Source organism: Rhodnius prolixus, unplaced genomic scaffold, assembly GCF_049639745.1.
Source record: "Rhodnius prolixus isolate KJV_2025 unplaced genomic scaffold, Rpr scaffold_11, whole genome shotgun sequence".
NCBI lineage: Eukaryota > Metazoa > Arthropoda > Insecta > Hemiptera > Reduviidae > Rhodnius > Rhodnius prolixus.
The window spans coordinates 17507621-17535223 of record NW_027411625.1 but is presented as its reverse complement, the minus strand read 5'-3'; the positions used below and the strand labels follow the sequence as shown (position 1 = coordinate 17535223).

Below are 27603 nucleotides of genomic sequence, written 5' to 3'. Positions count from 1 at the left end.
AACTGCACGAAAAAGCGTAACGTTGAAAAACACCCAACTTTGACATTTTTTTTTCACTTTTTCTATAAAAGATAAAATTCCCAAATTTTCTTTAAATTATAGGACTAACCCTCCTTTATAACTGTAATTTTTTTGCAACAACCCAGATCTAATAGGTTTCGAGAAAAAAGTTGCCGAAAATGAGCAAAAACGGCTTTTTCAAAAATGTTCTTGCTCTTGTTGTTGTTACCTTTTTTGTAAACAACGTAGCGCCTAAACGCGTGAACCGATTTTCATAAATGAGGTGTCATTCGATTTGGAATTTTATGTAGATGTGCCTTTCGGGGTCTCGACGCTGTACATTGAATGGGAGAGGAGTTAGCCTCCTTTATGTAAGGCCCCCTCCAAAATTATTATTATTAATTACTTTGTAAATCTTGGCCCGTTTTTGATAAAATAACAAAAACTTACAGTTTAAAATGTTAAGTATAAGGGTTGATTAAACGCCAGAAGGTACACAAATCAGCTGTTACCCAACATTTCATTCATGCTTAGTTGATATAATTTAAGTAATTTTGCTGCATTAACTTTTCCTTCACATTTTTTAGAATTTATTAGATGTCACAGACCCTTATGCTGGCCATTTTCATCTACAAAATATTTGTTCAAGTAGCACTGTAGATTGACTGTAATATCTATTTATCTATAATAATCAAACTATTAATTACAGATTAGAAAGAAAACGTTATAAAAATAAAAAAAATTAAGAGTCTAAAAAATTCAAAAACTTTTTTAAAAAAATGCTTACATCAACATATATCAATGATTTTGTTTATTTTATTTATTTATTTTATTTTTAATAAAAATCGTCTGTTTAAGTTCATTCTTCGATTAAAATGATTGTTACTTTACGTAGTAGTCAAGAGTTAATAATAATAGGTAATTAATCTGGCTTTAGCGCAAATAATATAGTTTACTTCAATTACATTCTCCATCTAGGTGTTCTTCCCACAATGTTGTATATATGTAATATAAAATAAATAAGATATGCATATTTTTAGGACAGCTAATTATTCCAGTATTTTACTATAAGTAAAATTAGGGGGCTAAATTAAATTACTATTGAGAAATGAATAATTGTTGTTGAATAATCTACTTGTTATTAACTGTGTGTTATTTGTGCTCACGAATATTTCGGTAAGACGAATTCAAGACTGAAATATTGTTTTAAATCCTCCGTGATTCAAATTTAAACAGTAGCCGACTCTAACTTTGTCTTTTTCTACTTTAACATGCATGTATACGTGACTACTCAGAATAAAGGGCATAATAAAGATAAATCAGAAGAATAATTTGGAATAGTGTTAAAATAAAGTACCTTTTTAATAACGAAGATATAATACACATTTTATCTTAATTATAAAAAAAAATATATTATGAATGAACTGGCCAGCATAAGGGTCTGTGACATCTAATAAATTCTAAAAAATATTAATGAAAATTAATGCAGTAAAATTACTTAAATAATATCAATGAAATTTTGGGTACTGCTGATTTGTGTACCTTTTGGCGTTTAATCAACCCTTATACTTAACATTTTAAACTGTAAGTTTTTGTAAAAGAGTTACTAAATAACAGATATCAGAGTGTTAAAATTAACAATATTTTTACTTGTAATATTCATACGTTATTATACTGAATATCATTCCTTTTCATAGAAAAAGGTTAACACATATAAATTCTATCATTTTACACTTATATTTTTTAAATTTATACAATTATAAAATATAAAGATCTTATATATCATAATATATATATCACTTTTAATGTCCAACTTATATATTAAGGCACATTTGTAAATGGTCATTTGTAATTAATAAACTGGTTTTTTAATCAAAAATAGAAAACGATGCAATGTTCTTTGAATCTTTTTGAATGATTTCGTGTCTACATAATTGTATGACACAAAAAAAAAACTTGTCTTACTATTCGTAATAGGAAGTACTGCAATAGAATCAATTTTTTTCTTTCGATATTCAGAGTTTTCACCTAAGGAGCGTTTAAACATTCCCTGTGTCGGAACATTGTGTTCAAATTCGTCTTTTTGTGGTCAGCATAACTGGAACACGGAAAATCCCAAATACTTGATATAGGACAAATGCCTAAAGGCTCTCTCTAATTTTGCATTTTAGCCTGTAAAGTACACATGTAGATCAAACACTTATTTGAAGTATTTTTTCCTACGATCATTCCTTTACGCGGGAAGGAGATCAATAGGCGTCTCTCTAAAATGCCATTTCAGTTAATTGTACAACTCTAATTCTTACCTAATCCCCTGAAGTTCATTTCAGTAGATTTTACGGTTTTAACTCGTGCTTAATATTAATATGCAAAATATAACTTTCCAAAATTCCTAATTTTAAGAAAATCGGATGACCAGAAGAGTACATTTCTGAACTTTTTTTTTCAGTTTTTGTGATTTTTATTAAAACGATTCCAATATTTAATGTTGTACTCAACAAATACATATGAGCCTACTATTTTTATTTAAAAAACTTGGAAAAGTCTTTAAAGGGGTTTTGTGGGAGCTGACTTATCATGCATTATTTTTATTGTGAACTAAACAATACTGAAGCTTATTACCATTCTTCCAAAAATTGTAAGTTTTAATAACATATTGTGAAACTTCAGTAAGAGAAAGACACGCCCCACATAGCTTGTTTCATTTTTAACAAATTTTACTAATATTTTTAATTTTATAGTTTAGTTTACTTTGAAAATTAGGTATGACGATTTGGGAATAGAAATAATACAAATTTTATAGCATAATAATACTTGTGAAACAATAGGAATGTTTTTGAAAAATTACACTTTGTTGGGAAGCAAAGGTAAGTACAGCAAAAATTTTAAATAAGAACAGTGTAGTGATACAGAATAGGGTTGGCCACTGATTGATTCTTAAGAGGCTTGCACTTTTATTCCATTACAAAAATTCCCTTGTTTCAAAATCATTATTATTTCGACTTTCCGTTTCAACTACTAAAGTTCACTAATTTCTTAAGCCTAAAAATGTAATCGTTTTACTAAAAATGAAAGAATATGGTTTTTTTTGTTGTTTTTTTTTTAAGAACTACTAAAAGAAATTATATATTTTAATTTAAGTGTGTCGATATCTGAGGATATTGGTGCCAGAGCTTTCTCAGTGTATTGCCGGCTTGCGGAAGAAAACAGATTTCCCATTAAATAAAGCTGAGAAAAATCTAGGAACCATGTATCCAATATTGCATCCCTGTAACATATTTACTGACGAACATAATGAAACATCTTGGTTTGGATTCCCAGATTTGTCTCGTGTCATTGCGTTGTATGAAGAAATAAATTATACGAATGAGAGATACTTGTCGAGTGGTCAAGAATCAATTTTACGTCATCAAATGGGACTGATACACAATGGAACGGGGAAAGTGCAGTTCGTCTCTACTATTATTTTGACATTAATTCGCCATTTGCATTTCATTTTATTGTAGGGTGCATTTCCCGGATTGTTTACACTATTCACTCATAATAATATGATGATCCTGAGTAGCTGTACTAGTTACTTGAAAGTTTTTGTCCCCAATGTTCTTCTCCTTTGGTATTCCGCCATAGAGCCGTGCAACTCAACTTAATTTTACTCTTGATGAAAGCTTGTTATTATGAAAAGCATTTGAATAGAGGAGGTTTCGAAACTAAAAACAAATGCTCTCCTGTCAAGTGTGCACGGCTTCAATGCCCGGACTGTTGATCAGTAAAATGCAGTCTGTCCAGTGATTAATCGGAACCATTCGACTGCTTTAGGTGACTCCTGAAATAGGTTATTTGGAACACTATTCCGAAGCACTGCATTCGCCCTCCGATTGTGCTTGAACTCATTATTTGTATAATATATATTTGTATTTTTATATTTGTATATTTACATTTGTATTATAAGTGCGAATTGGTTCAAAACAAGAAGGATGAGGGCTTAGAATAGGGAGAATTGCCTCAAAATAATGGCGGTGGCCTTGGTTCTTTTAAGGAAATGCAAGCTCAGAAGAAGTCGCCATTTCAAGAAGTCATGGGACTATGGACGATTAAACATTGCTTCCTTAGGTTTGATATATTATTAATTATTCCAACGGCCAACCCACTGCCCGCAAAGCTAAGATTTTTAGCGGTACTGATTTTTTGATTGTTCATTTTTGCCTTGGATTCTTAGTATTCAGTGAAATATTGATATTTCAGTACTACGCAAAATACGTTTTTAAATTTCAGGTCTTGATATCTGACTGCCAGCTCCTGTTTTTCAAGAACTTCCCTGTAGAGCCTGGTTCTCTATATTTTGGGAAGCCTTTGCACATATTGAAGGCGTTGGAGAGAGGTTTATTTGCATCGGTATTAGGCTATTCATCACTCCCGGCGTCTCGCTTTTCTTGGAGCTAAAAATACTATAAATTTCTTTTAATCTGATAAAATCTTCTTCAGAATATCGCACTGAAGGAGAGGGATGTCTTGGCACAGGAAGTGGTTATCCCAGACTATCAGATCCTCGCTTTCCTCGCCATCACTAGTGTTTCACTAATTCTGTAGGATGGGAGGTCGTCTTTGGCATCAATACGATCAGTAAATCTTTATTTCGCCGCAATGCAAAAACACCTTGATATCAAAAAAAGAAAAAAAAAGACAAATCACGAAACTAAAAAGATCCTTAACGGAGAAAACGTAATAAGTTACTTAAAAGTTAACAAACTTCGTTGGTTTTGATAAAACAAAATGAATTATTTCTGGGTTCAGAGGCTATTATACGAATAGACTGTAAAGCAGTAAAAAGATAGGAAGGCCAAATTACGGATGGAGCGAGGAAATGGGACGAGATCATATGGTAATCGGGATAAGCAAAGCATTTGCTGGTACAGGATAGAGGAAGGCAGGAAGTTCCAGGTTGTTATAGGCCACAGGACTGTAGGGAGAAATTGTAATTACCAGTAAAAAATGTGACACAGATATCTTTAACAATTGGTTGGATTTAGAGAACCCATAAAGGGTAAATTCGTGCTTACCACATTTCTTACTTACACTTCTGTACACGGCTAATCAAACTTTTATGCAATTTTTTTTTTTAAGACTAAGTATTCCTTAATTTTGATATAAACCAAAAAAAAAAAAAAGATTTTCTTAAAAAAGTTTTAGAACTTGAAAAGTTTTTATTTGTACTTCTCTTTATATACAAAAATTTATTCTGGGAACGTCACTCTAAATTCGGGATATTACATCCATTTCATTGCCTCTTACTTACTGTTACTTTACACTTGTCAAACAGTAACTTTATTTACTAAAAATTTTGAAAATTAAAAATTTCCAATTTAATCAAACTAAAAAATATACATAAACTGGAATACAAGTAATTAAATGCACTGCACATGTATAGAAAAAGTAAATAGAAGAAAATACTCGTTAAGCCACCTTACTAACTATTTAAAGAATACCCTATTTTTTGTTTGTTTTTTTTGTTTGGTGACAGAAAAGAATGTTTATATGTACATATATTTGGATAAAGTAATTTTTTATTCTTTTAATAATATATTGTTAAATGAAATATAGTATAGACATAGTAGAGGTTGAAATACTATCTTTTCGGATAAACACAACATATAATTTAAGAAGTCTTTGAAAGTAAGGAAACAAAAAATACTTGTAGGAAATTTATGGTATAAATTTTCTCCCTGAAAATGACAGTTAGTGATCTAAATAACCACTATTTCTATGAAGTTTTTTTTTTAAAATTACATTATAAATTAATCTAAACGTTTCTAGAAAAAAGATATAGAGAAGATTTAATAAAAGCTTAAGGTTCTGAAACTTCGAAAAGATTTGGTTTGTCTCTAAAAGTTTGCAGCAAGCGGTATATACATGAATGTATTTATATAAATATATATTTCATAGTTTTTTATTTAATTATAGAAATCTTTTTAAATATTTTTAAAATATGGTTCTGAATCTCAATTTTAGGGAAACTACGATACTTATAAGCATTAAAATTGAGTTTTTGTTGCTTACATTTTATATCATCTTAATTTAGTCTTTACTGTTTCTTACAATATAGAACTATTCTAACAGAGACACCAATTACATCAAGCTAGAATTAATATCTCAGTCTGTATCAGCTTTGATGGGATCAAACAGATTTTTTTTAAAACCTTTACATTACACTATACAATTAAGTTGGTCCCTTTAAGGAAATTAGACATCGGGTTTCAAATCTGGCTGAATTAGGATTTAAAAATTAGAAATTTGCACCATATTCAGTCTACAGGTTGTATGAATTGTCATTAACTACTCTTAGTAGTGACACCTAATAATGATTTCAGGTTTTACACGGATGGTTCCAAGAATGTATGGTAAAATCCTGGAGCTCTGTTAAATTTTTCATTATTATTATTTTTATTATTTGTTCTGTTAAGAATTAAGAATTGATTTAATACGACTGCAAAAAAATGAAGCATTCAACACTTGAGTAAAATAATTTTATACCCTAATACAATTGCCAACACCAGCGTCACTCCTACGGTCAAGCTTTAAATTAAATCTAAAATAAAGAAAAAAACTACTTTCAAATATAAATTCAATTAAAAAAAAAAAAAATTCTTCATAATTTATAATTGCCACCGTTCGATATTTTTTTCATTGTTGAAAAAAAAAAAAACTTACCACATGGATAAAAGCAAGTATCCCAACCGGGTAAATTTCGATATTAAGTAACTGGAAATATCCGTTTTTAGGTTCCTGAGAAAGAAAAGAGGTTTGCAAAAGTGGTTTCGTACACAAAGTCTGTATGTGTATGGGCATGTGTTTGTCTCTCAGTTAATGGAGCAACAAAAACTGAAAAAAAAGTTTCAACATTTGATGCAAGTAAGTAATTTATTTATTATCTTTTATCTCTTTTTTACTAGTCACTTTTTTAAAATTTCTTTTAGTTTGTTATTTTAAAACAACCAATTTATCTGTACTGCTATTTAGTCCTTGAAGAAGCATTACATTTTTCGAAAAGTTAACAATTATAAATTATGTTACACTTTTTTTTTGTATTTGACTAAATCTCAATATTTTAAACAAAAATACATGGTAAAAATTTACCGTCATTAATTCATTGTTTTTTTTTTTTTAAAAAAAAAAAGGCTAACTCTAGTGGCGTACCTTGAATTTAAACCCGTGTGCAATTTACACTCGCATACCTCACGCAAAATTTGCAACACGAAGATTTAACATTTCTACAGTTTTTGAAAACATCTTTTATACACCCTTAATATATGCTAGATTTAATGCGTTCACACATATTTTAATGCCTCATTCTCATTTTCAATGGCTATTAATTGTGCCAATAACCTGGAATATGACGCCAGTCGATGAACTGAGTTTGAACTGCTGGGACAGGAATCTTCTGCATACTTTCTTCGGATCAGCTTTGAAAATGTAAACATTGTAAGGAGAATAGAGATACTAGGAATTTTATTGAGAAAAAGATTCGGAAAAGCGTTTAATAACTGAAAGGTTGCACTGGTTGGATCACGTTCTTCGGATGGAGCAGAATCGGATAGATAATCGAATCTGATGTGTGAAAAGCATTAAGGCGTTAAGAGACCACGAGATGGCTAAGTGACAAAAATAAAACAATGTTCTAAATTTAATAAGTACAGAGCAAAAAAGAATACATCGCAAGAGTTCGCATCGCATTCTTAGGACAGTTATTTAAAATAAATAAATAAAAAAAAAAAATTGAGTCGATTGTACATCAAGGACACTCATAATTGCCAGATTAACCAACTGCAACAGCTATCTTCAGAAAGATTGTTGTCCTGAAAGCAGGTTTTAAAATAGCTAGCCGTACAGCCTACTTTCCTGGTCCTATACGTTTCGTTCTTGAGCCTGAATCTTTTGATATCACCACAGCTCTTTGAATATACAGTGGCGGTGAACGTCAGCCTATTTATGAACAGTACATTCATATTAAATTAAAGTCTACAATTGAATATTTAAATTCTAAACCTTGAGAAATTATAATATACTTATTTCGCAACTAATTTTTAGAATATATGTGGGATAAAAAAAGGTATGCTGAGCATTTCTTGCAATCATCTACGCCACTGGTTATCTAAAAGGTTAGATAAATTTAATTTAAAAACAACTTATCTAACTTAAAAATGATAAGAAATAAAAATTAATCGGTACAGAGTAGTATTATTAGGCATATTAGCTAATGATAAAAGGTTAATCTCAAATTCATTATGTCTTCATTTTAGGCACATCTTCTTTCAACTTAATAGTTACGTTTTAATTTCTTACCCTTATAAATTAAATTCCACTTAATGTTATCATTTAGACTTAATAACTGCAAAATGATAATATAGAGTCATTGCAAAAGTTCAGATACGAAGTTGTATTTATTGTGAATTCAGGTGTCACTGTAAATGAGCGATTAGGTACATGGCTAAATTGTATTGAGGTAAGTACAGGGTTCGATTCCCGATATTAACCTCAAGGGTTATTTAATGTGTTAATACAGAAATTTAAATAAAATATATTAGCTTTCTGCCTCCGTCCACGGCACCTGATCAGTAGTTGGGTGTAAAGATAGCCTGAAAAATAGGGCATTACTTCACTCGGTTTTTTAAATATGGGAATTTGTAATGAAAACCATAAATGTGAGAGAATATTCACAGTTTCAATTTTTTCGTTTTTTTTTATGCATCATAGTTTTTCTTTGATAATGTGCTGAACAGTTACTATCTAAAGACCTGCCATTTTTGAGTCACTGAATGGTTTTTATTTTGTTACTTTCTGAATCTAAATCCACGATTACCTTCAAAGAAAGACTCACGTGGTTCTTAATAATCAATAATAATCTTAACTTGAGTGGCAATAAGACTGTTGCCTGGCTTGATAAAGTTAGTAAATTTTAATTAAGAGAATTTTGATTTCATCTGATGTCACCGTATTAAAACCTTTGCTAAGACCCGATATTACGTTACAAGTTTAGAAACACAAACATCACTAAATTAAATTCACTACAAAATATAATTTGTAACTAAAAATAGAGGAATGTAAGTTTATAATAATTTCGTCTTAAAAATGTATTCACAAAGACAACATTCTACAAATTTTTGTTGTTGTTACTTCTGTTGATTTGTTTACAATTTTTGAACAATATCATATTTTTTGCGGAGATCAATAGAGGAATCAGTTTTAGGGTCGTACCTTGGTCGGGCAGCCAGTTGAGCTCTTAATTCCTTGGCGGTCATATTCAAGCACAGGCTGTTTGTGGAAATCTTGTCCTCTTTCTGTAAGCTTACATTGTGATTGTTGCCATTCTCGGTGGATTGGGCTGTTGTCATGTTTTCTTGGTCAGTTACGATTGTCTGAAAAAAAAAGAAAAGAAAAAGATACAGATGGTGGAGTACTCGATTATTTGGGGGAGGTTCTTTAGTGGAAACCTGACAATCGAACAGTTGATCTAGCTATGACGTTTTAAGAACAAACTAGTCCCATTAATTCCTTGATTATAATGGAGTCTAATTTATTTTTCTAATTTATTCTACATTAATTAAATATCAATACAACGGAAGTACACATTTTAACAAAAGCGATTTTTCTGTAATTTGCGTTTTTTTATTCTAAATATAATCCCTCCTTTAGACTTCATCGTACACAATCGACCCACATAAATGCGTATTGATTTCATTATTTGAAGTATTTTTCCACAAAACTTTATTTTTAGGGGGCACTTAGTGAAATGCAAATTTAGGATGCCTCTTTAAAATGCCATTTCTGAATAATGTACGGTTCAGAAAATTTATAATTATAAGGGGCGCTGAAAGCAAGTGTAAGAATTCTAAGATTGAAGGAAATCGGTTGATCGTAAATACGAGCTTACAAAATATATTTCTGATTTTAAAATTTTTCTCGAAAGCTTTCCGAATATTTACATTAAACTCTATTGCTAACTGCGTTTTATAATAAACATTAATGATAATTAATTAAATTGATAATATAATAACATTAATTATAATAAAAAACTTTTTATCCGGGGTTTTAAGGACGATAGATGTAACTTAACATGCTTCTTCTGAATTTGACGGTGATTGTGCAAGGCGGGAATTAGACATAATTAAGACAAGGGTAAAATTAGACATAATTACTTTCGTGAAAGTGTAATATGGCAACAAGCATTCGCCATCTAGTTAAATCAGAATAAGCGTTATTAAAAACGTTCAGAAAAATTCAGTAAATAGCGTGAGTATTCACACCCGAATTTTTTTGACTATTCAGAGATCCTGAAAACTCAATAAATGTTAAAAGCAAGATTAAAAAAATGGGACAATACTTCCTCTTGTGACGATGAAGGGAGAGTAAAAATAATTAAGATATTCATTTTTGATTCGGTGATTTTTTACAAACTCGAAATTTTAGCAATGTATTTAATTTTAACTAAGATTATATAAGTAGCAAAGCTGTACAACATATAGAAATGGGACTTCAGAGGAAATCTCTATACTTTTCACTGGAAGTCTCCTAATTTCATGTAAAATATTTCCAAATCACAACTGACAGGCCCTTATATTGTACGAATATTATATTTGTATTGTGGTAATCGGTTCGATTTCCCGTCTAAGCCTGGGATTTTATTTAAGGTAAATGTGAGAATAAGTTTGCTAGTCACCTCCATTCACGTTACCTAATTTGGTATTTGGAGGTAAATAATAATAATAATAATAATAATAATAAAATGAACAGTTAGTATACCAAGTTTAAAAAGGATCAAAAGAATTGCTTTTCAACAAAATCGTGAAAACTGAAATACACAAACTTTCAGAAAAATTATAGGGGTCTACTTAGAAAAAAAATAAAAAATTAATAAATCCTTAAGGTTTAGGTGATTTAGGCCCAAAACGAAATAAAAATTTTGATTTGCCTTAGATTAGGCTAACTGAGATCACATTAAATTAACTAGGTATTTCTTGAATTAGTTTACAAGTTCTTCGTATTATTTTACCTTAATATTTCCTAAACAAAAACTTACAGATTAAAAAGTTAAGTATAAGGGTTGATTAAACGCCAAAAGGTACATAAATCAGCGAGTACCGAATATTTCATTCATGCTTAATTGATATCATTAAAGTAATTTTACTGCATTAACTTTTCATTAATATTTTTGAGAATTTATTAGATGTCACAGACCCTTATGCTGGCCAGTTTATTCATAATAACTTTTTTGTTTTACTAATGATAAAATGTACATTACATCTTCATAAATAAATAGGCACTTTATTTTAACTCTTTCAAATTATCTACTGATTTATCTTTATTATGCCCTTTATTCTTAGTAATCACATACTCATGCACATTAAAATAAAAAAGACAATTTTAGTATTGGTTGCAGTTGAAATATGAATCATAGAGTTAAAACAAAATTTGAATCTTCAATTCGTCTTATAAAAGAATTCGAGAGCACAAATAACACACAGTTAATAACAAACAAATTATTCATCTCGCAAATGTAATTTACTATAGTCCCTTTAATTAGGAACTTAATAATAATACATTAATACAATAATACATTAATAAATAGCTGTCCTAAAATATGCATATATCTTCATCTATTTTGTAATACATAAATATAACATTGTAGGGCATATTACAATATTTCCCTTTAATAGCTGTAAGAGTAGGATGGAACATTAATGCCATGCAGTAAAACTCGAAACACTTCATTCTGCCAAATTTTATCAAAATTCGTCGAAAGTTATTGATTATTAAGAGGGGTCTTACTTAAGTGAAGCAAACTCCGTTTCTAATGTTGACGTCGAGATCTACAAAAGCTACATCCACATAAAATTTCGAATCCAATGACAATTCATTCATGAAAATCAGTTCACGCGTCGATAATTTGAACGATTCCAGTATTTCCTCTTAGTAGGTGTAAGAGCAGATGGCCTTTTAAAGTCAGGTAGGGAAGGTTTAACTACTTCTTTGTGCAAAATTTTATCTAAATCGGACCAAGCGTTATAGAAATATTACTAATCGCCTTACTTGCGCGGGGTAAAATCCCCTTCTAAAGAGGCAGAACGTAGAGACTTCTAAATTGCAAACCTGAACAAAATTTCGCGTGAATTTGAAACGAAAAGAAAAAGAAAAAAGAACATGAAAAAGAAAAAGAATCTATTAGATCTGGGTTGTTGAAAAAAAAAAATACAGTTATAAAGGAGGATTTGTCCTATATTTAAAAAAAAAAAAAAAATTGGAATTTGATCTTTTATAGAAAAAGAGAAAAACATTTTCAAAGTTTGGTGTTTTTTAACGTTACGCTTTTTCGTGCATTTTTTGGCGATCAACCCTTATACAACTGTCCTACCTACCGTTAGGTTTAAATTATCAATAAAAACTAGTTATTAATTTTTTAACCTCAGAAATTTTCCAGTATCAACATTTATGAATTGCCAGTACGAGATCCACTGTTACCTATACTTTTCTTGTATTGGAGACTGCTGTAAAAGCCATATGTACCAATCCGAATGGCACGATACTAAATAGATTTACACAACAATTAGTCTACGCGGATGATGTAATCACAGCAAGGAGTAAAGCGGCATTAGCAGGATCTTTTCAGAATTTGAAAGAGCAGCCCTAAAAACTGGGATTTCGAATTAACTTCGAGAAAACTTTGTATATGAAGTCGTCTAGATCCCCATTTAATAAGGAGAATATCCAACTTGGAGATTATTCCTTTAGAGCAGCAACTCAGTTCAAATATCTAGGGACCATTTTGACTGAAAAAATGAAATAGAAGAAGACATAAAGGCAGGAATTGCTGCAGGAAATAGATGCTATTTCTCTCTACGGAAAACCATCTTGTCCAAAATGATGTCGCGAAGAGTTAAATTTATGGTTTACTAAACCATTATCCGGCCGGTAGTAACCTATGTCCGTGAAGCATGGGTACTGACCAAGGATAATGAACGCCTTCTAAATATTTGGAAAGAAGATGTTAAGGAGGATATTTGGCCCCGTAAAGGTGACTAATATTTAGAAGATCAGAACTAACAATGAGCTCTGTGACTTGTATGACGAACCAGATCTGGTCTGTTTCATTATAGCCGCCAGATTAAGATGGTTAGGGCACGTAGAAAGGATGCGAGAGACAAGAATTAAAAAAAAAACTATTATATGGAACTCCAGGTGGAAGAAGAAAAAGAGCACGTCCTCGCTTGAGATGGCTGGACGATGTTTCTAGAGACAGATATTAGAAGGCTGGGAATCAGAAGATGGAGACTCCGTGCTTTGGACAGGGACGAGTGGAGTGCGGTGCTGAAGAAGACCAAGCGCCACAGGACCTTAGTGCTCTATAGTAAGTGAGTAAGTAAATACGTCTCTAGAAATAAGGAAGCATCTGATTTAGACTGTTTCTGAATTATACGCAATAAAAGTTAAATACCAGTATAAGCAGCATTTAATGTATGTAAAAGTTATAATTTCTAATCTACACAACCCCTCTTCAGGGACTAGAATCTACAAACAAACAAATTGCTATATCGTTTGTGGGCATATGCATGAAGCAGCAGTTTACTTGTGTGATTGTTTTTCTACATTTTCCCACGTCTGAATATCAATTACTGATATTGATGTCAAGGTGCAGCCAAAATGTGAGACTAGTTTCCTTCAATGTCCAAAATGCACTTAAAAATTTACTTTTAAACTACTAGATTAAAACTTGGTGTGAACAATCACACGACTTTCTTTTCTTTTTTTTTTGCTTAAGGCGCATCAACATTTGTGGTTGTTAGCGCCCGGAGCTTTTTTCAGCGCACTGCCGGAGTGTTCTCTCGTTACAGACAACGCTGTCCATCACCGGACTGGGAGCTGTAAGAGGCTCCTAGGAAAAGAAAATCTATCGGACAGCAGCTGGGTTCGAACCAATGATCGCGTTGGAATCCAGTATTCACTAACCACTCAACTAATCCCTTCCCTCTTAATCCAATGATTACAATTCTAATTATATCTTACAATCTAATACAATTTCCTATCAACACTGAATTTCATTTGTCATGTTAGCTATGTATAGCTTAATTTATTAATAAACCACAAGCAGGTAAGTAAACTGTTTCTTTAACACCAAACAGCCTACTGTCAAATTCTGTACTCAAAACCGCAAAAATTTTTTTTCGTAAATTTCATTAATAAAAGTGATTGTTTTACGTAAACAGCGTTTTCAGTTAATCTGGTGCAACTTTTGAAAAAGATGTTAAAAACCCTCAGAAAACTGTTCGGTGACGTCGCTCTTCTGGTTAATCGATTTTCTAAAATTTTAAATAACCCTTAGGGCCGGTTTATCAATGCTCAGTCAAGTTAAATTTGACTAATAGTTAAGTGTTAACTGCAAGTTATGTGTTTATCAAGGCAAGATAGCTAACAGCTACACATTAACTGTTAGTCATAGTGATCGTTAAAGTAACTGACAGAATTTTTGTCTGCTAAACATAACTAACAGGCTAACAACACAGTTTTGATATAATTTTTAAAAAATAATACTTTCTTTTATTATATAATCAAACTTCTCAAAATAAAAGAGGGATTTTTGTGAAGTTAACTTTTTTAAATTTGTTTCAGTTGATTATTATTACTCCATTATTTTGGTCACAAAGCGAGTTTACATTTTTTTTATATAAATTTGGAATGCTAAATTTTTATTATTATTTCACAAAGCATCAAACTTCATTAATGCTTTCTATAAAAATTTTGAATCTATTAGGCAATATAATTTTTATTTTTTGAAATATGTTACTGTATATTTAGTTAGAAGTATATTAAAGTGCTATGAAGAAGAAACTATGTTCGTAGCTTAATTTTAATAATTGTTTATCGCAAGCACTAAAATTTGGACCCCTTTACCTTTTTCTTCCTGTTTAATACATTCCATGTTTCACTGTCACATATTTGCTTCATGTCAGTTTTAGGTTATGTATATATATCACTAAAATTCAAGCGAGCGGAATAAAATAACCAATCGGGAACGCACAAATTTAATATCCACAGTACCAACCCACTCAAAACGAGAGTAACTTACAGTTACCTAACTAACAGTCAACAATGTAGTGGATAAACGGAGAGATGGGTGACTAGAACAATAACTTTAAGCTATCTCTTAACTTTCAGTTATGTAGCAGTCACTTTTAACTGAGCATTGATAAACCGGACCTTAGTCTCATGCAATGTTAATAGACGAAAAATTGAAGTATATACTAAACAGCATTGAATTTGTTTACAACTAACTTCTATTCTTCCCAAAGTTCATTCTTAACTTCCCCCAACTACCGTTTATTGCTTTCCAGACATATTTTCTTTGCAAAGTGCCCCGTGTTGGTTTCAAAAATTTAGGACCCTATCCCTTAGGTTTTCTTGTTGGTTTGATATATTTCAGGAAGTGAAAAAGCCTGTTGTAAGCTAATTATGCTAACTATTTTTCGGGACATTTGTTAGTAAATCTCGGAAAAATGGTCCATCTCAAACGGGAAGAATACCGACTGCTAGTGTTCGAAAGAAACTATGCCCAGTATGTGAAAGCACGCCCTGGCGACGTAGACACAATAGAGTTCTACGTATCAAAAAATAATTTCTAAAAGCAACCTAACTGCGGTTCCTTTCATGCCAGGCTAGAAAAAATGAAGAACTTGTTCGCATTTCAACTTCTTTTAAACACAAACCCATATTCCAGATTTAGCAGCTTTCATCCAGCAAACACTTCTTAATGGATAAAGGCAACCTTACTTTGCGGGAGAAATAATTTCGTTCAAGTTGAAACTCGCTTAATAGAAACTTTGTACGTTAAAATAAATAAAAGGTAATATATCATTAATAATACACCCTCGAAAAAACTTGTACTCAAAAATTTGAGCACTGTCTTAAGGACGTCATCAGAGGTTCACACATTTTTCCCCTAATAAGTCGGCAGCCAAAAATTTAAGTTACTGACTGATAGTTAAAAAAAGGAAAAAGCCACGCCCTTACCTCATTTTCCACAAATTCCTGCGTTTTTCCAAATTTTGAATTTAAATTATTTTCACCATCGTTTGTATTATGATTTTTTGGATCAACTGACATTGGGGTAGTCAGTGTTACTATGCAGGATAGACCACTGTGCAATGCTATATTTTGTGTCTTAAAATGTGCTTCACTTTCTGCATCCACAACTAATAGTTTTGTTTCAGCTTTCAAAGCTTTTATACGCTGTACAACTTGTTTATGATTATCCTGCGATATGTTCACTCCATTGACTTCGATTATTCGATCGCCTTCTTTCAGACCAGCCGCTTCAGCTGGCGAACCTTCATCAACCTTGCCAATATATTGTCCTGGTTTACCTTTTTCAGCGTGTAAGTTAAAACCATATCCTTCAAAATGATCCCATTTAAAAATATGACAGAGACGTAATGTATGTGTGCTTTGCATCTTACTTCCTTTTATGTTTTCCTTATATTGCAACTCTTTGAACAATCTTATACTATGGACTTTGAAAATCACTAAATTTCACTGTCTTTAATAAAAAAACCTCACGAACTTAAGCAACATCAAAATTTAAGACATAATTTTTAGTAACCTGTTAACTATAATGAGGAAGAGGCAATAATAATCGCTAGTAACCAAGGTTTTAAGAGGCGAAGATAAATGAAACCTACAGCGGCCAACTTGGATTCAAGAATCCACCCTACTCTTCACCAGTGGTTTTGATTCCTATCTATGTCGTAACCAATTAAGCGTGAAGACTGAGACAAATTTAATTAATTTTTTATTTTTTACAAATTCCATATACAATATCTTAAACCACATGAAAGATAAGAAAATATAAAAATGTTGAACGAATACGATATTATTTTAGTACGATTTTTGAAATGAGTTTAACGTTCAATATATTTTTATCAGGAAATATGAATAAAAGATTGCAGTGTACCTATCTTTTTCTAGTTCATAAAAAGGGATTTTTTGTCTTGTTTTACTATTCTTCAAATAATAAAGTATAGTGTAAACAATTCTCAGAGGGGGCGCTTAAATTCAGATCATTCTTTTTTTCAGTTCGTTTGTAAAAATAACTAATTCTACTTAATTGAATTTACAGAAATTATGATTTCCACAGAACAATATATTTTACGATCCCTTTAAAAACATTAAAATTGGAGTGAAATAAACAAACATAGTTCAGAAGTTCTTACTCTTTTATTGTTTGGGGTAATTTTACTTGAAAAAATGGCTACAAAAATATGCGAAGAAAGTAAAGTAATTGCCTATTTTTTCAGGTGGCCTTTACATCCAACTACCAATTAGGTGTCGTGGACGGAGGCGACTAGCAAACATACTTTACTGTCAATTTCGATTCCCAGTCTTAGGCCTTGGATTTTATTTAATGGTTAATAAAAAGAAATTTACAGTAAAGTACGTTTGCTAGTCGCCTCCGTCCACGACACCTAAATTGGAAGTTATGCGAAAAGCCCGCCTGAAAAAATAGGCATTACTTTATTTACCTTTTTATACTGCCATTTAGGGGGGGTGTCTGTTGCAACTATTGAAACTTGGATCACGGAGAGAAGAAAACTTGCGTTGGAATGGAAAGCACCAATGTGAGTGTTCAGAAGTTGTCCTTAACTAGTTTAGGAGAGTTCAGGGGTTCTGGAGGAATGTAAGGAATGGTCAGATTTTTTCAGCTCTTTGCAAACTACGACAGGAGCAGCAGATGAGGTTTCTATCAGACTGCAAAGTGATTGCCAATTGTAATATGAAATGTTTCAAACAAATAAACCAGAGGGAAACACACAAAAAATTCCGTGAAAATAAAAATTTTGTGCAATCAGTTCTTTGATTTCAGTGGCTGGGAAGAGCTGAGAAACCCAATGTTCTAATGTAATCTTAAGTACAAGAATGCGTAAAAAATATCTTCTAATTTCCTGAAAGTAATTTTAAGGAAATGAAATATTGAAGCTAACTTAAAGTTATTAAAAAGGCAATGTTAGAAGAAGTTGTCTGTGAGAACATTGATTTAAATGGGGTTCTGGGGGAGCTTTTCCCAACTAACTGTAGTGAATAATTATAAAATTAAAAGCAACTAACTTTTCAGAGAAATTAATTAGGTAGATGTTGGTACTGGATCGAAGTTTAATTTACTGTTATAAAAGCTATTAAGATATGCCATTGCCTAAGGGTAGGTTATAAGATTATCAGAACTGTCTGTTACTAATGACGGCTTCAGATGCATATCATTGGACTTAAAACAAAATATAATATTTAGTCAATATTGCAACTTAAGTAAAAAACCTATCTACTATGAAATGGAGATATCTAATATTTATAATCTGGTTATCATGTATTATTGTCGCATGTTTAATGATATTTGTTCGGGGATTTTTCTTAAGCCGTAACGCGTTAGAGGATAGAGCAGTTTGCTTACATAATGAGGAATGTTTTGTTAGTGATACCAAAGTTGTTATATTATTGATAGATGCACTTAGATATGATTTCGTTGAACCCAAGGACAATGGTAAGTTCTTTTAAATTATTTTACAGTGGGTTTAACTTAACTTTGTACTGTTTACCCAAAGTATATGTATTATTCCACGTCATCATGCCATCGCAAGCGATATTTATCTCATCTCCTTCTGTCACTTACACAACTTTCTGGAGACCTCCGCTTGGGAATCAAGTGCGCTAATCAGTGCAATAATCCCTCCTCTAATATTATAATTTTGTGTTTTGGAAATCTTGTTTGTAGGTCTTAAAACTCGTTTTTTGTTTTATCCAACAGCAACATTTCGGTACGAATATGTGCTTTCAAAAGTGGCTGACATAATGAGACCATGGGGATGTGCCAGTGAAAAAAGTATGATCCATGTTGAGATTTTCTTTTGCGGTTACAACCAGGATAATGTGCCAAATTGATTAAGGCACAGCTTGATGATTGATGCCAGTCACTCAAATAGAGACAAAAAGGTAGTTGTGTTTAAAAATATTTGAGAGAACTAGAATCAGGATAAAATACAACGCAGTTAGTGCGAATAAATTAATGATGCCTCCATTTCGTATGGATTTCCTCCACTGAAGACGTGTAGTTTACAGGTATAGGTGAGGATCTGTCTGAAAAAGAATTTAAATATATAACACTTTTCCCACGAGGCAACAATGGGTATGTTTGAGGTACGGCGCACAAAAAAAGGAAGTAATTAATTAAGTAGCACAAAGGTGCTATATATTCCAAATCAATCTGTTATAAATTGTACTTGGAGGGCAAAAACAACAGTTTAAATAATTTTTTTTACGTTTATGAAAATGGATCTTTTGTGTTTAGGTGTTGAAAAACCATACACCAATAAAATGGTATATTTAAATCAACTTCTCGTCGAGAAACCCCTAAATGCTCGTCTGTACAAATTCGTAGCAGATCCACCGACTACAACTCTTCAGCGGATTCAAGCGCTTACCACGGGAACTCTACCGACTTTTCTGGATGTAGGCTCCAATTTTGGCACCCCAGAAATTAATGAAGACAACGTTGTCGATCAGCTAATTTCTAAGGTATGTTTTTTCGAAGGCATGTGTGAAATGTAATAAGATGTAAATAAAATGCATCTTTTTTGATATTCAAATTTTAGTCCACAGTCCGTTTTAAGGCATCTTTCCGTGCGCTATTTGATACCTCTTTCATCTCATTCTTTAGCTTTACAGTCTAGATTCCACTATCCTCTAGTTATTCAAAGTGTCCGCATAGAAAGTTTTCTACGGATCAAAAACGAATGGTAGCCGGTTGGAGCAAAGTCAGTCTAATTTGTGATAAGTGATTCGACCATAGCTCAACTAAAAGTACAACACTGCAACCTGTTATCAAATTGCCTCTGTGCATCAATGTAAATAAAGTGTATTGACCATGTGCCTCAGAAATATGGCAGCTAATCCACTTTTTAGAATAGTCCCTATTCTTTAGTCAGCTGTTATTTTTTTTTTAAAGTGAATTTTTATTCTACACATTTTTACTAACAGTCGGTGTGGTGTTTAGTTTACGCGCTACTGTTATATTATTAAGTCATATTATCATCATTAAATTTTTGAAATTGACATCGTGCAGTGAAGGCATCTCAGATGATCACAGCTTTTGACGTAAAAATGGTCTTTTGCTAAAAGCTTAATAATTGAACTACATGGTAGGGACATCTATGAACAGAACAGTCCGCACAGTTTGAAGATTTATAAAATGTAGTGTATTCGGACGTCAAAGGCTTTAGACGTCGTGCTTTAAGTAAAATAAAGGAATGTTTGCCTGGATGCTTCCTTTCTTTGGATGTTACGTGCAGCGAATATTTTTTACTTCCCAAAATACTTAACTGTTTCTAGTGGGCCTTTGTGTACATTTATATGTTCGGACTAGCCGAGTGGCTTGTTGTGCTTTCAGTTGTTGATGTACCTTTACTGATTCATTTTCCCATTTTTCCAGAACAAGAAAGTTGTATTTTTGGGTGACGACACTTGGACCCAGTTGTACCGTGGTAGATTCCTTCGAGTAGCAGCGTTTCCTTCGTTAAACGTTTGGGATTTAGACACGGTGGATGAAGGCGTCCAAGCTGGGTTTGATTTTGAATTAAATGCTACAGATTGGAATTTACTGATGGGCCATATGCTTGGAGTGGATCATGTAGGACACAGACATGGCCCCTTGCATCCTGTGATGACTGCTAAATTAATACAAATTGATAAATTCATTAAAAATGTTGTTGAGAGGATTAGTAATAATACGGTTCTATTTGTGTTTGGCGACCACGGAATGACGGAAAGTGGTCAGTATCTATTTTATTAATTTTGTCCAGTTAATTGTAATAAAAGGTGCAAAAATGATTTTAATAGCAGTAAATGATTTTGATAAGATAAATTTGTTGATTTGAGGGATATGCTCAGGATAAAGTGATCAATATTCTCATGTCATGTCTTAAACCAGACATGCTAATCATTCGGCTTCTCTGAATTGTTTGTTAATGTCTTCAGAACCGTCTTCAGGGAGCACTTAGCCTAGTAATCGTACCTAATCTGGTACGATCAGATTAAGAAAATGGAGTTGGATAAGACAAATTTGATATAATACATATAATACTGAACGCCCAATTATCTAATGGTTGTCGTGGTTTGATTTCGTTGAGAGAATTCTTACAATGGTAAAGACAGATTATTTTGCTACGAACTGTTACAAAGTAATTGTGTGACACAACCTTGCAAAATTAGTAATTAGAGAATTCGAGAAGTATTGGAGTGGAAGGAAGCCTTTCAGCTCTATAAAAGGAAGCAGATTGAGACATGAAGTATCTTCTCTGGCTTAGTAGGTTGTTATTAAAAGTTTCGGCAGGTGTGCTGACTGGAGACGCTTGGATGGTTTGACAAATGTCTAATAAAACGTACGGTTAGTCCTGAGTGTCAGAGTTACGATGAGAGAGTTGAGCAAGTTGTATACCCGTTTCACTTGCCAAAAATAGGGTTATACGTGTGGGTGAAGTATTCTCTCTAGGAAATGTTTGGGGGACTTAAAGCACAAAGGTATCCTACGTTATAGTGGACAACCATAATACCTCCGGGTAGTCATGAAAACTTTCCAACGCTATATTGTTCTTGCACTGGGCCGCAATAATTTTTAACACTTTTTGGGTATACATTGTTTACAGGTGACCATGGTGGTTCGAGTGAGTTAGAGGTTACATCAGCACTTATTGTTTTCAGCCATAATAAAGAACTAATTAGCTATTTTGATACTCTTGAAGTTGTAAATCAAATAGATATAGTACCAACACTGTCGCAGATACTAGGTGTTCCTATATCATTTTCAAATTTAGGGAGAACTCTGCTGACAAATGCACCAAATGCCAGAGAATATTTGAGGAACAATCTTAGACAGGTAACCATCTTAAATATCTCTATTTTAAATTTGTGTATGAGAGAGTGTGAGAGAGGGGGTGTAAGTGAAAGCATGAACAGAAAATCTCAAAAACTATAAAATTGCAGGAAACGTAATTAAAACTGTCCGGTAGGACAGTTGTATAAGGGTTGATCGTCAAAAAGTGCACGAAAAAGCGTAACGTTGAAAAACTCCCAATTTTGACAATTTTTTTCTCTTTTTCTGTAAAAGATAAAATTCCCAAATTTTCTTTAAAATAAATGGCAAACCCTCCTTTATAACTGTAATTTTTTTGCAACAACCCAGATCTAATAGGTATCGAGAAAAAAGTTGCCGAAAATGAGCAAAAACCGCTTTTTCAAAAAATGTTCTTGTTGTTGTTGTTGTTGTTACCTTTTTTGTAAACAACGTAGCGCCTAAACGCGCGAACCGATTTTCATGAATGAGGTGTCATTCGATTCGGAATTTTATGTAGATGTGCCTTTTGGATTTTGGGGGTCTCGACGCTGTACATCGAATGGGAGAGGAGTTAGCCCCCTTTATGTAAAGCCCCCTCCAAACTTATTATTACTAATTACTCTGTAAATCATGGCCTGATTTTGATAAAATTTGGTAGGATGATAGGGTTAGGGCTCCCCTACGTAACATTAAAGCGGCGATCTGCTCTTACACTTATTAAGGGGAAGTATAGCAATCGTTTCAAATTATCGACACGTGAACTGATTTTCATGAATGAAGTGTCATTCAAATCGAAATTTTGTACAGATTTGCACTTTGAAAGTCTCGACGCTGTGCCTTATAAGGAGGGGAGTTCGCCCCACCCAAATAAGGCTCTTTCTAAAACTATTATTACCAATATTTCTATAACCCTTAGTCCGATTTTGATAAAATTTAGCACGAAGAAGCGGTTAAAGCTCCTCAACGTGGCTGTGAAGTGCCATCATGCTCTTACTCCTACTAAGAGGAAGTACTGCAATCGTTAAAATTATCAATGAGTGAACCGATTTAAATCAATTAATCGATTCTAAATCTTTGTCTCTTTGCCTTTTAGGGAGAAGTTTTGTATTCGCAGTTTATTTTTCTTACTCCTCTTAAAAAGAAGTAATGAAATCGCAGTTTAATTTTCCTATTTACGTACAAATACCTTCCTATTTTATTCAAAACGCTTTTTCAAAAAAATTGTTATTGAGGATGGTTTGAGGACCGCAACTACAATCATTCTTTAAAAAGATCTCTCCAGTGGTAGTTACGGTTCCGACTTAACACCTTATCAGGTTATAATGATAGTACTGCTTATTCCAAATTTTAAAAAAATCTGTAAAGCAGATATGTAACTTTGCAAACTAGACAAAAAGAAAAATCTATCCAAAAGGTACTAAAATCTCCTTAACAAAAACTTATAGTTTAAAATGTTAAGTGTAAGGGTTGATTAAACGCCAAAAGGTGCACAAATCAGCAAGTACCGAAGATTTCATTAATACTTCATTGATATTATTAAGTAATTTTACTGCATTAATTTTCATTAATATTTTTTAGAATTTATTAGATGTCACAAACCCTTTGCTGGCCAGTTCATTCATAATATTTTTTGTTACAATTATGATAAAATGTATATTATATCTTCGTTATTAAATAGGTAGTTTATTTTAACTCTATTCCAAATTAACATATTCTTCTGATTTCTCTTTATTATGCCCTTTATTCTGTCACGTATTCATGCTTGTTAAAGTAGAAAAAGACAAAGTTAGAGTCGGCTACTGTTTAAATTTGAATCACGGAGGATCTAAAACAATAATTCAGTCTTGAATTCGTCTTACTGAAATATTCGTGAGCCCAAATAACACACAGTTAATAACAAGTAGATTATCCAACAATAATTATTCATTTCTCAATTTTAATTTAATTTAGTCCCCCTAATTTTACTTATAGTAAAATACTGGAATAATTAGCTGTCTTAATGTAAAAAATTATGCATTTTTTTATTTATTTTATATTACAAATGTACAACATTGTGAGAAGAATACCTAGATTGAAAATTTAATTGAAGAAAACTATATTATTTGCGATAAAGCTAGTTTAATTATTACTTATTATTATATACGTTTGACTACTACATAAAATAACAATTACTTTAATCGAAGAATGAACTTAAACCGACGATTTTTATTTAAAAACAAAAATAAATAAAATCATTGATGTATGTTGGTATAAGCATTTTTTAAAAAAGTTTATGAATTTTTTAGCCTCATATTTTTTATTTATTTTTTATAACGTTATGTTTTTAACCTGTAATTAATAGTTTGATTATTATAGATAAATAGATATTACAGTCAATCAGTTTAAGTTAAATGGTGTGCTACTTGAACAAATATTTTGTAGATGAAAATGGCCAGCATAAGGGTCTGTGACATCTAATAAATTCTAAAAAATATTAATGAAAATTAAAGCAGTAAAATTATTTAAATAATATCAATGAAGTATTAATGAAATGTTGGGTACTTGCTGATTTGTGTACCTTTTGGCGTTTAATCAACCCTTATACTTAACATTTTAAACTGTAAGTTTTTGTTAAGGAGTATGAAGCAAAGGTATTGGTCAAAATCCGTCTACCGGTAATGCACTTTTCTAAGGTTTTGTCTAACTTTTTTTAAAGGATTATTTTGTGCGTATTTTCGAATTTGAGTATTCACGTTCTGAGGCCCGTAGAATCCAAATGTGTGTTCATCACAACTCAAAACCAGAAAATTGCAAAGTTCAATTTGATATTTTGTTTAGGTACCATGTAATAATAACGTGAGCGCTAATGACCTATAGTTGGAGGGATATACAACTTTTCTAAATCCCTCTAAAAGTTTCATTTTCGGGTAACATCTGAAATAATAGAGGGCGGTGTAGGAAGGAGTACATTGACGCCAGGAAGTGGTTACCCCAGAGCTCCTCAGCTCTTTTTTCTTTCTAGGACTGTCAAAGTTTATTTCAGCAGCTTGCTTAGGGTTAGTGGCACAATTATCTAATTGGTTGCAGTGCAGCACAACTAAAAAAAAAATAGCAGTCGATACATTCACTGAACAAATGTAAAACCCAAATTAATAATAGTAAGTTTTAGTTATCATCTTTCAACCCAAGTTCTCTTTTTTCTTATTTGTTTTTCAGTTTTATTTATCTATTTTTTTCATATTTTATCACAATGGACTCATACGATTTACTTTAAACTTTGTAAACACATTGCATATATGGAGAACTACCGCTTTAATTTTAAACATTTTGCCAGGAAATTTCTTTGTAGGGGTTTGGGGACAAGGACAGTAGAATACCATTCTTAAGTGTTATTTCATTATTACACGGCGACTATAACACGTACAAAATCAACTAGAATCAAAGTTTAGACCAAAATTTTGAAATTGCGAAATTCATTTTGTAGAATTTTTTATCGGAAGTGGCAGAACTTTTTTTTTTTTAAAAAAACTTTGTGGATTTCTGTAAAATAGCTCTAAAGTGTTGATTCAAAAGTTTTTGTATACACTTTGTTTTAGGTCTATCAAGTTTATTTATAACGATTTACCAGTAAACGTTTCTTTAGAGGGTGTTATCTTGTCACGCTTCTCTCCTAAGTAGTTTTATAATAGTGAACCTAGGCCATACTGAATTAATATTTTAATCCAAACTTAAAATTTTAAATAAATTTTTAGTTAAAATTGTACTAGTTGCTAAGAGCATGTCTTGTGAGTGTTTCACCCCAAATTTTTTATCATTTTTTCAGATTTACACCTACTTATTGAAGTATTCCCATCGGAATGTACTTTTTACTAATGAAATTGAAGAATTAGCCAAACATTATGAAATTCTAGAAGATAAATACAATAGTAAAGATAAGGATTACATAATTTCTGCAATTAAATTAATAGAAATTGTACAACACCTCTGCCGTTCATATTGGGTGCAGTTTGACTATTTGGCCATGTACAGCTCTAATTTTTTATTACTTTTAACAATTTTATTTATATTTATCATCACAAACTGTTCAAATTTTATTTTAGATAAAATAATTTATGACAGGGATTTAAATTTTGGTTTCTTAGCAGTCATTGTTACAGAACTATGTATTGTAATTTTGTATTGGAAGAGATTAATTTCAAAATTTGAAATTGTATCTTATTACACGACTGTTATATTGTCTTTAGGTTTATTACTATTTACTTTTATGAAGTATAGAAAATGTTTAAAGAGAAAAGTGACTATAAGCGTGTTAAATTTAGAAAGTTTCTATGCTGGTATAGCATTATTATTAAGTTGTCTAGCCGTATTTAGCAATAGTTTTGTTGTCTATGAACAATATGTTAGTGCTCACCTATGTAACGGCCTTATTTGGATATCAGTGTTGAGCTTGCAAACTTCCTGCAGAACATCTTGCATCAGTTATTTGAGGTAAACAGGTTTTTTTCTTAGCCTGTATTGTAATATATGGTGCTCTCTTACCTCTCACTGGGAGGTATTGTGATCGTTTCATATTTCTAAATTTGAGATAGTTGGGGTCTATTTTTATTCTGCTCAAGGTTTCTTGGTATTGTTACAAATATAACTACCTTAAGTTGTAGGTATCTCTTCTATTTCTGTGTTTACGAAAAAAAAAAAAACTAAAGTAAAGCTGCTAACACTGCTTTCGAAATTAATAATAGTGTGAGGAAGGCTCTGTCTGGTTCAGAAACTTCAGTAAAGTTGATAGCCTAAAAAACTGAGCTCCATCCAGAGCCTAGATACAATCTTCTGACGCCAGATATAGAGTGGATTCAAAAAACTAAAAAGCCGGCATGGTTCCCAAATGCAGCCAAAGCATTCCAGATCAGCTTACGTTCCCAGCAAACAAGGTCAACTTGATGACCATACGCTTCAGTAAAAAGATTTTCGTTTTATCAAGCGAATTATTACTTAACGATAAAAAATGAATTTATTCCCATTATACAAACAAAATCAGGCCACCCAGATATATCTATTATTCTGATAGAAAAACCTAATAAAAAAAACTTCTGAAGTTGTCTGCTGAACGATTTTTTGTTAATTTCTCGAAAATGGTCCTTCCAATGATTTAAATTAATCCTTAAGTATGTTAGTAGCAATCCACTATTTAGAAAAACACTGTTTTAAGAAACATTTTTCCAAGAAAAAACAATTAGGATGGTTTTTTGGAAGATGTTGATGCCTTTTTACGAACATTGATTTTATAGCATTTCTGAGATACAACTTTCCTTCTTGGGATGCAAATTCTGGTTCAATAAATAAGCCAACCGAGATTTAGTAAAAAATCTACGTTTCAAAAACTTACAAGTTAGAAATTTAATTGCAGAAAAAGATAGTGATATAAATATTTAAATGATAGTGATAGTTTTTAAAAATGGATCATGTGCTTTTTAATGATTTCCAGCTTTATCAGGACTGAATGTGGGAGAAGTTTGTGTGCAACACTGCTATTCTCATGTTTGCTGAGACTATCCACAATATACTGGGTGTGCAGAGAAGAGCATGATTTCGAGTGCGTAGTGCACAAACAGGGTGCGTTCTTCTCTCCCATCATTTCAGCTGTATCCTTAACTATTTTTGTACTTTTTGGCAGAATTCTTCTACAAAGGTGAACAATTTTTTGTATTGTA

The 27603-nt window shown here is 31.9% G+C and overlaps 2 protein-coding genes across 5 annotated transcripts in view; one reads left to right on the top strand and one right to left on the bottom strand.

Annotated features, from left to right (window-relative positions):
* Positions 1-5167: 5167 nt before the first annotated feature.
* On the bottom strand, positions 5168-16790 carry LOC141459587 (Na(+)/H(+) exchange regulatory cofactor-like protein nrfl-1). Its single transcript, XM_074138830.1, has 2 exons — positions 16054-16790; positions 5168-9410 (listed from the first exon to the last, which is right to left on the bottom strand). The coding sequence occupies exons 1-2, from the start codon at positions 16492-16494 to the stop codon at positions 9183-9185; spliced, it is 669 nt and encodes a 222-aa protein (XP_073994931.1). The 5' UTR covers positions 16495-16790; the 3' UTR covers positions 5168-9182.
* Positions 16791-18193: 1403 nt separating this feature from the next.
* The window catches only part of PIG-O (phosphatidylinositol glycan anchor biosynthesis class O), a 39032-nt gene continuing 29622 nt past the window's right edge, over positions 18194-27603 (top strand). For 2 of the 4 annotated variants that reach the window (XM_074138820.1, XM_074138819.1), the window contains exons 1-6: positions 18194-18571; positions 19376-19602; positions 20516-20855; positions 21729-21958; positions 25719-26383; positions 27378-27581. In XM_074138820.1, coding sequence (XP_073994921.1) covers positions 18358-18571; positions 19376-19602; positions 20516-20855; positions 21729-21958; positions 25719-26383; positions 27378-27581 — 1880 coding nt within the window. In that variant the 5' untranslated portion in view covers positions 18194-18357. Of the gene's footprint in view, positions 18572-18835; positions 19021-19375; positions 19603-20515; positions 20856-21728; positions 21959-25718; positions 26384-27377; positions 27582-27603 lie in introns of all 4 variants that reach the window. The other 2 variants (XM_074138821.1, XM_074138822.1) reach the window with 2 other exon arrangements.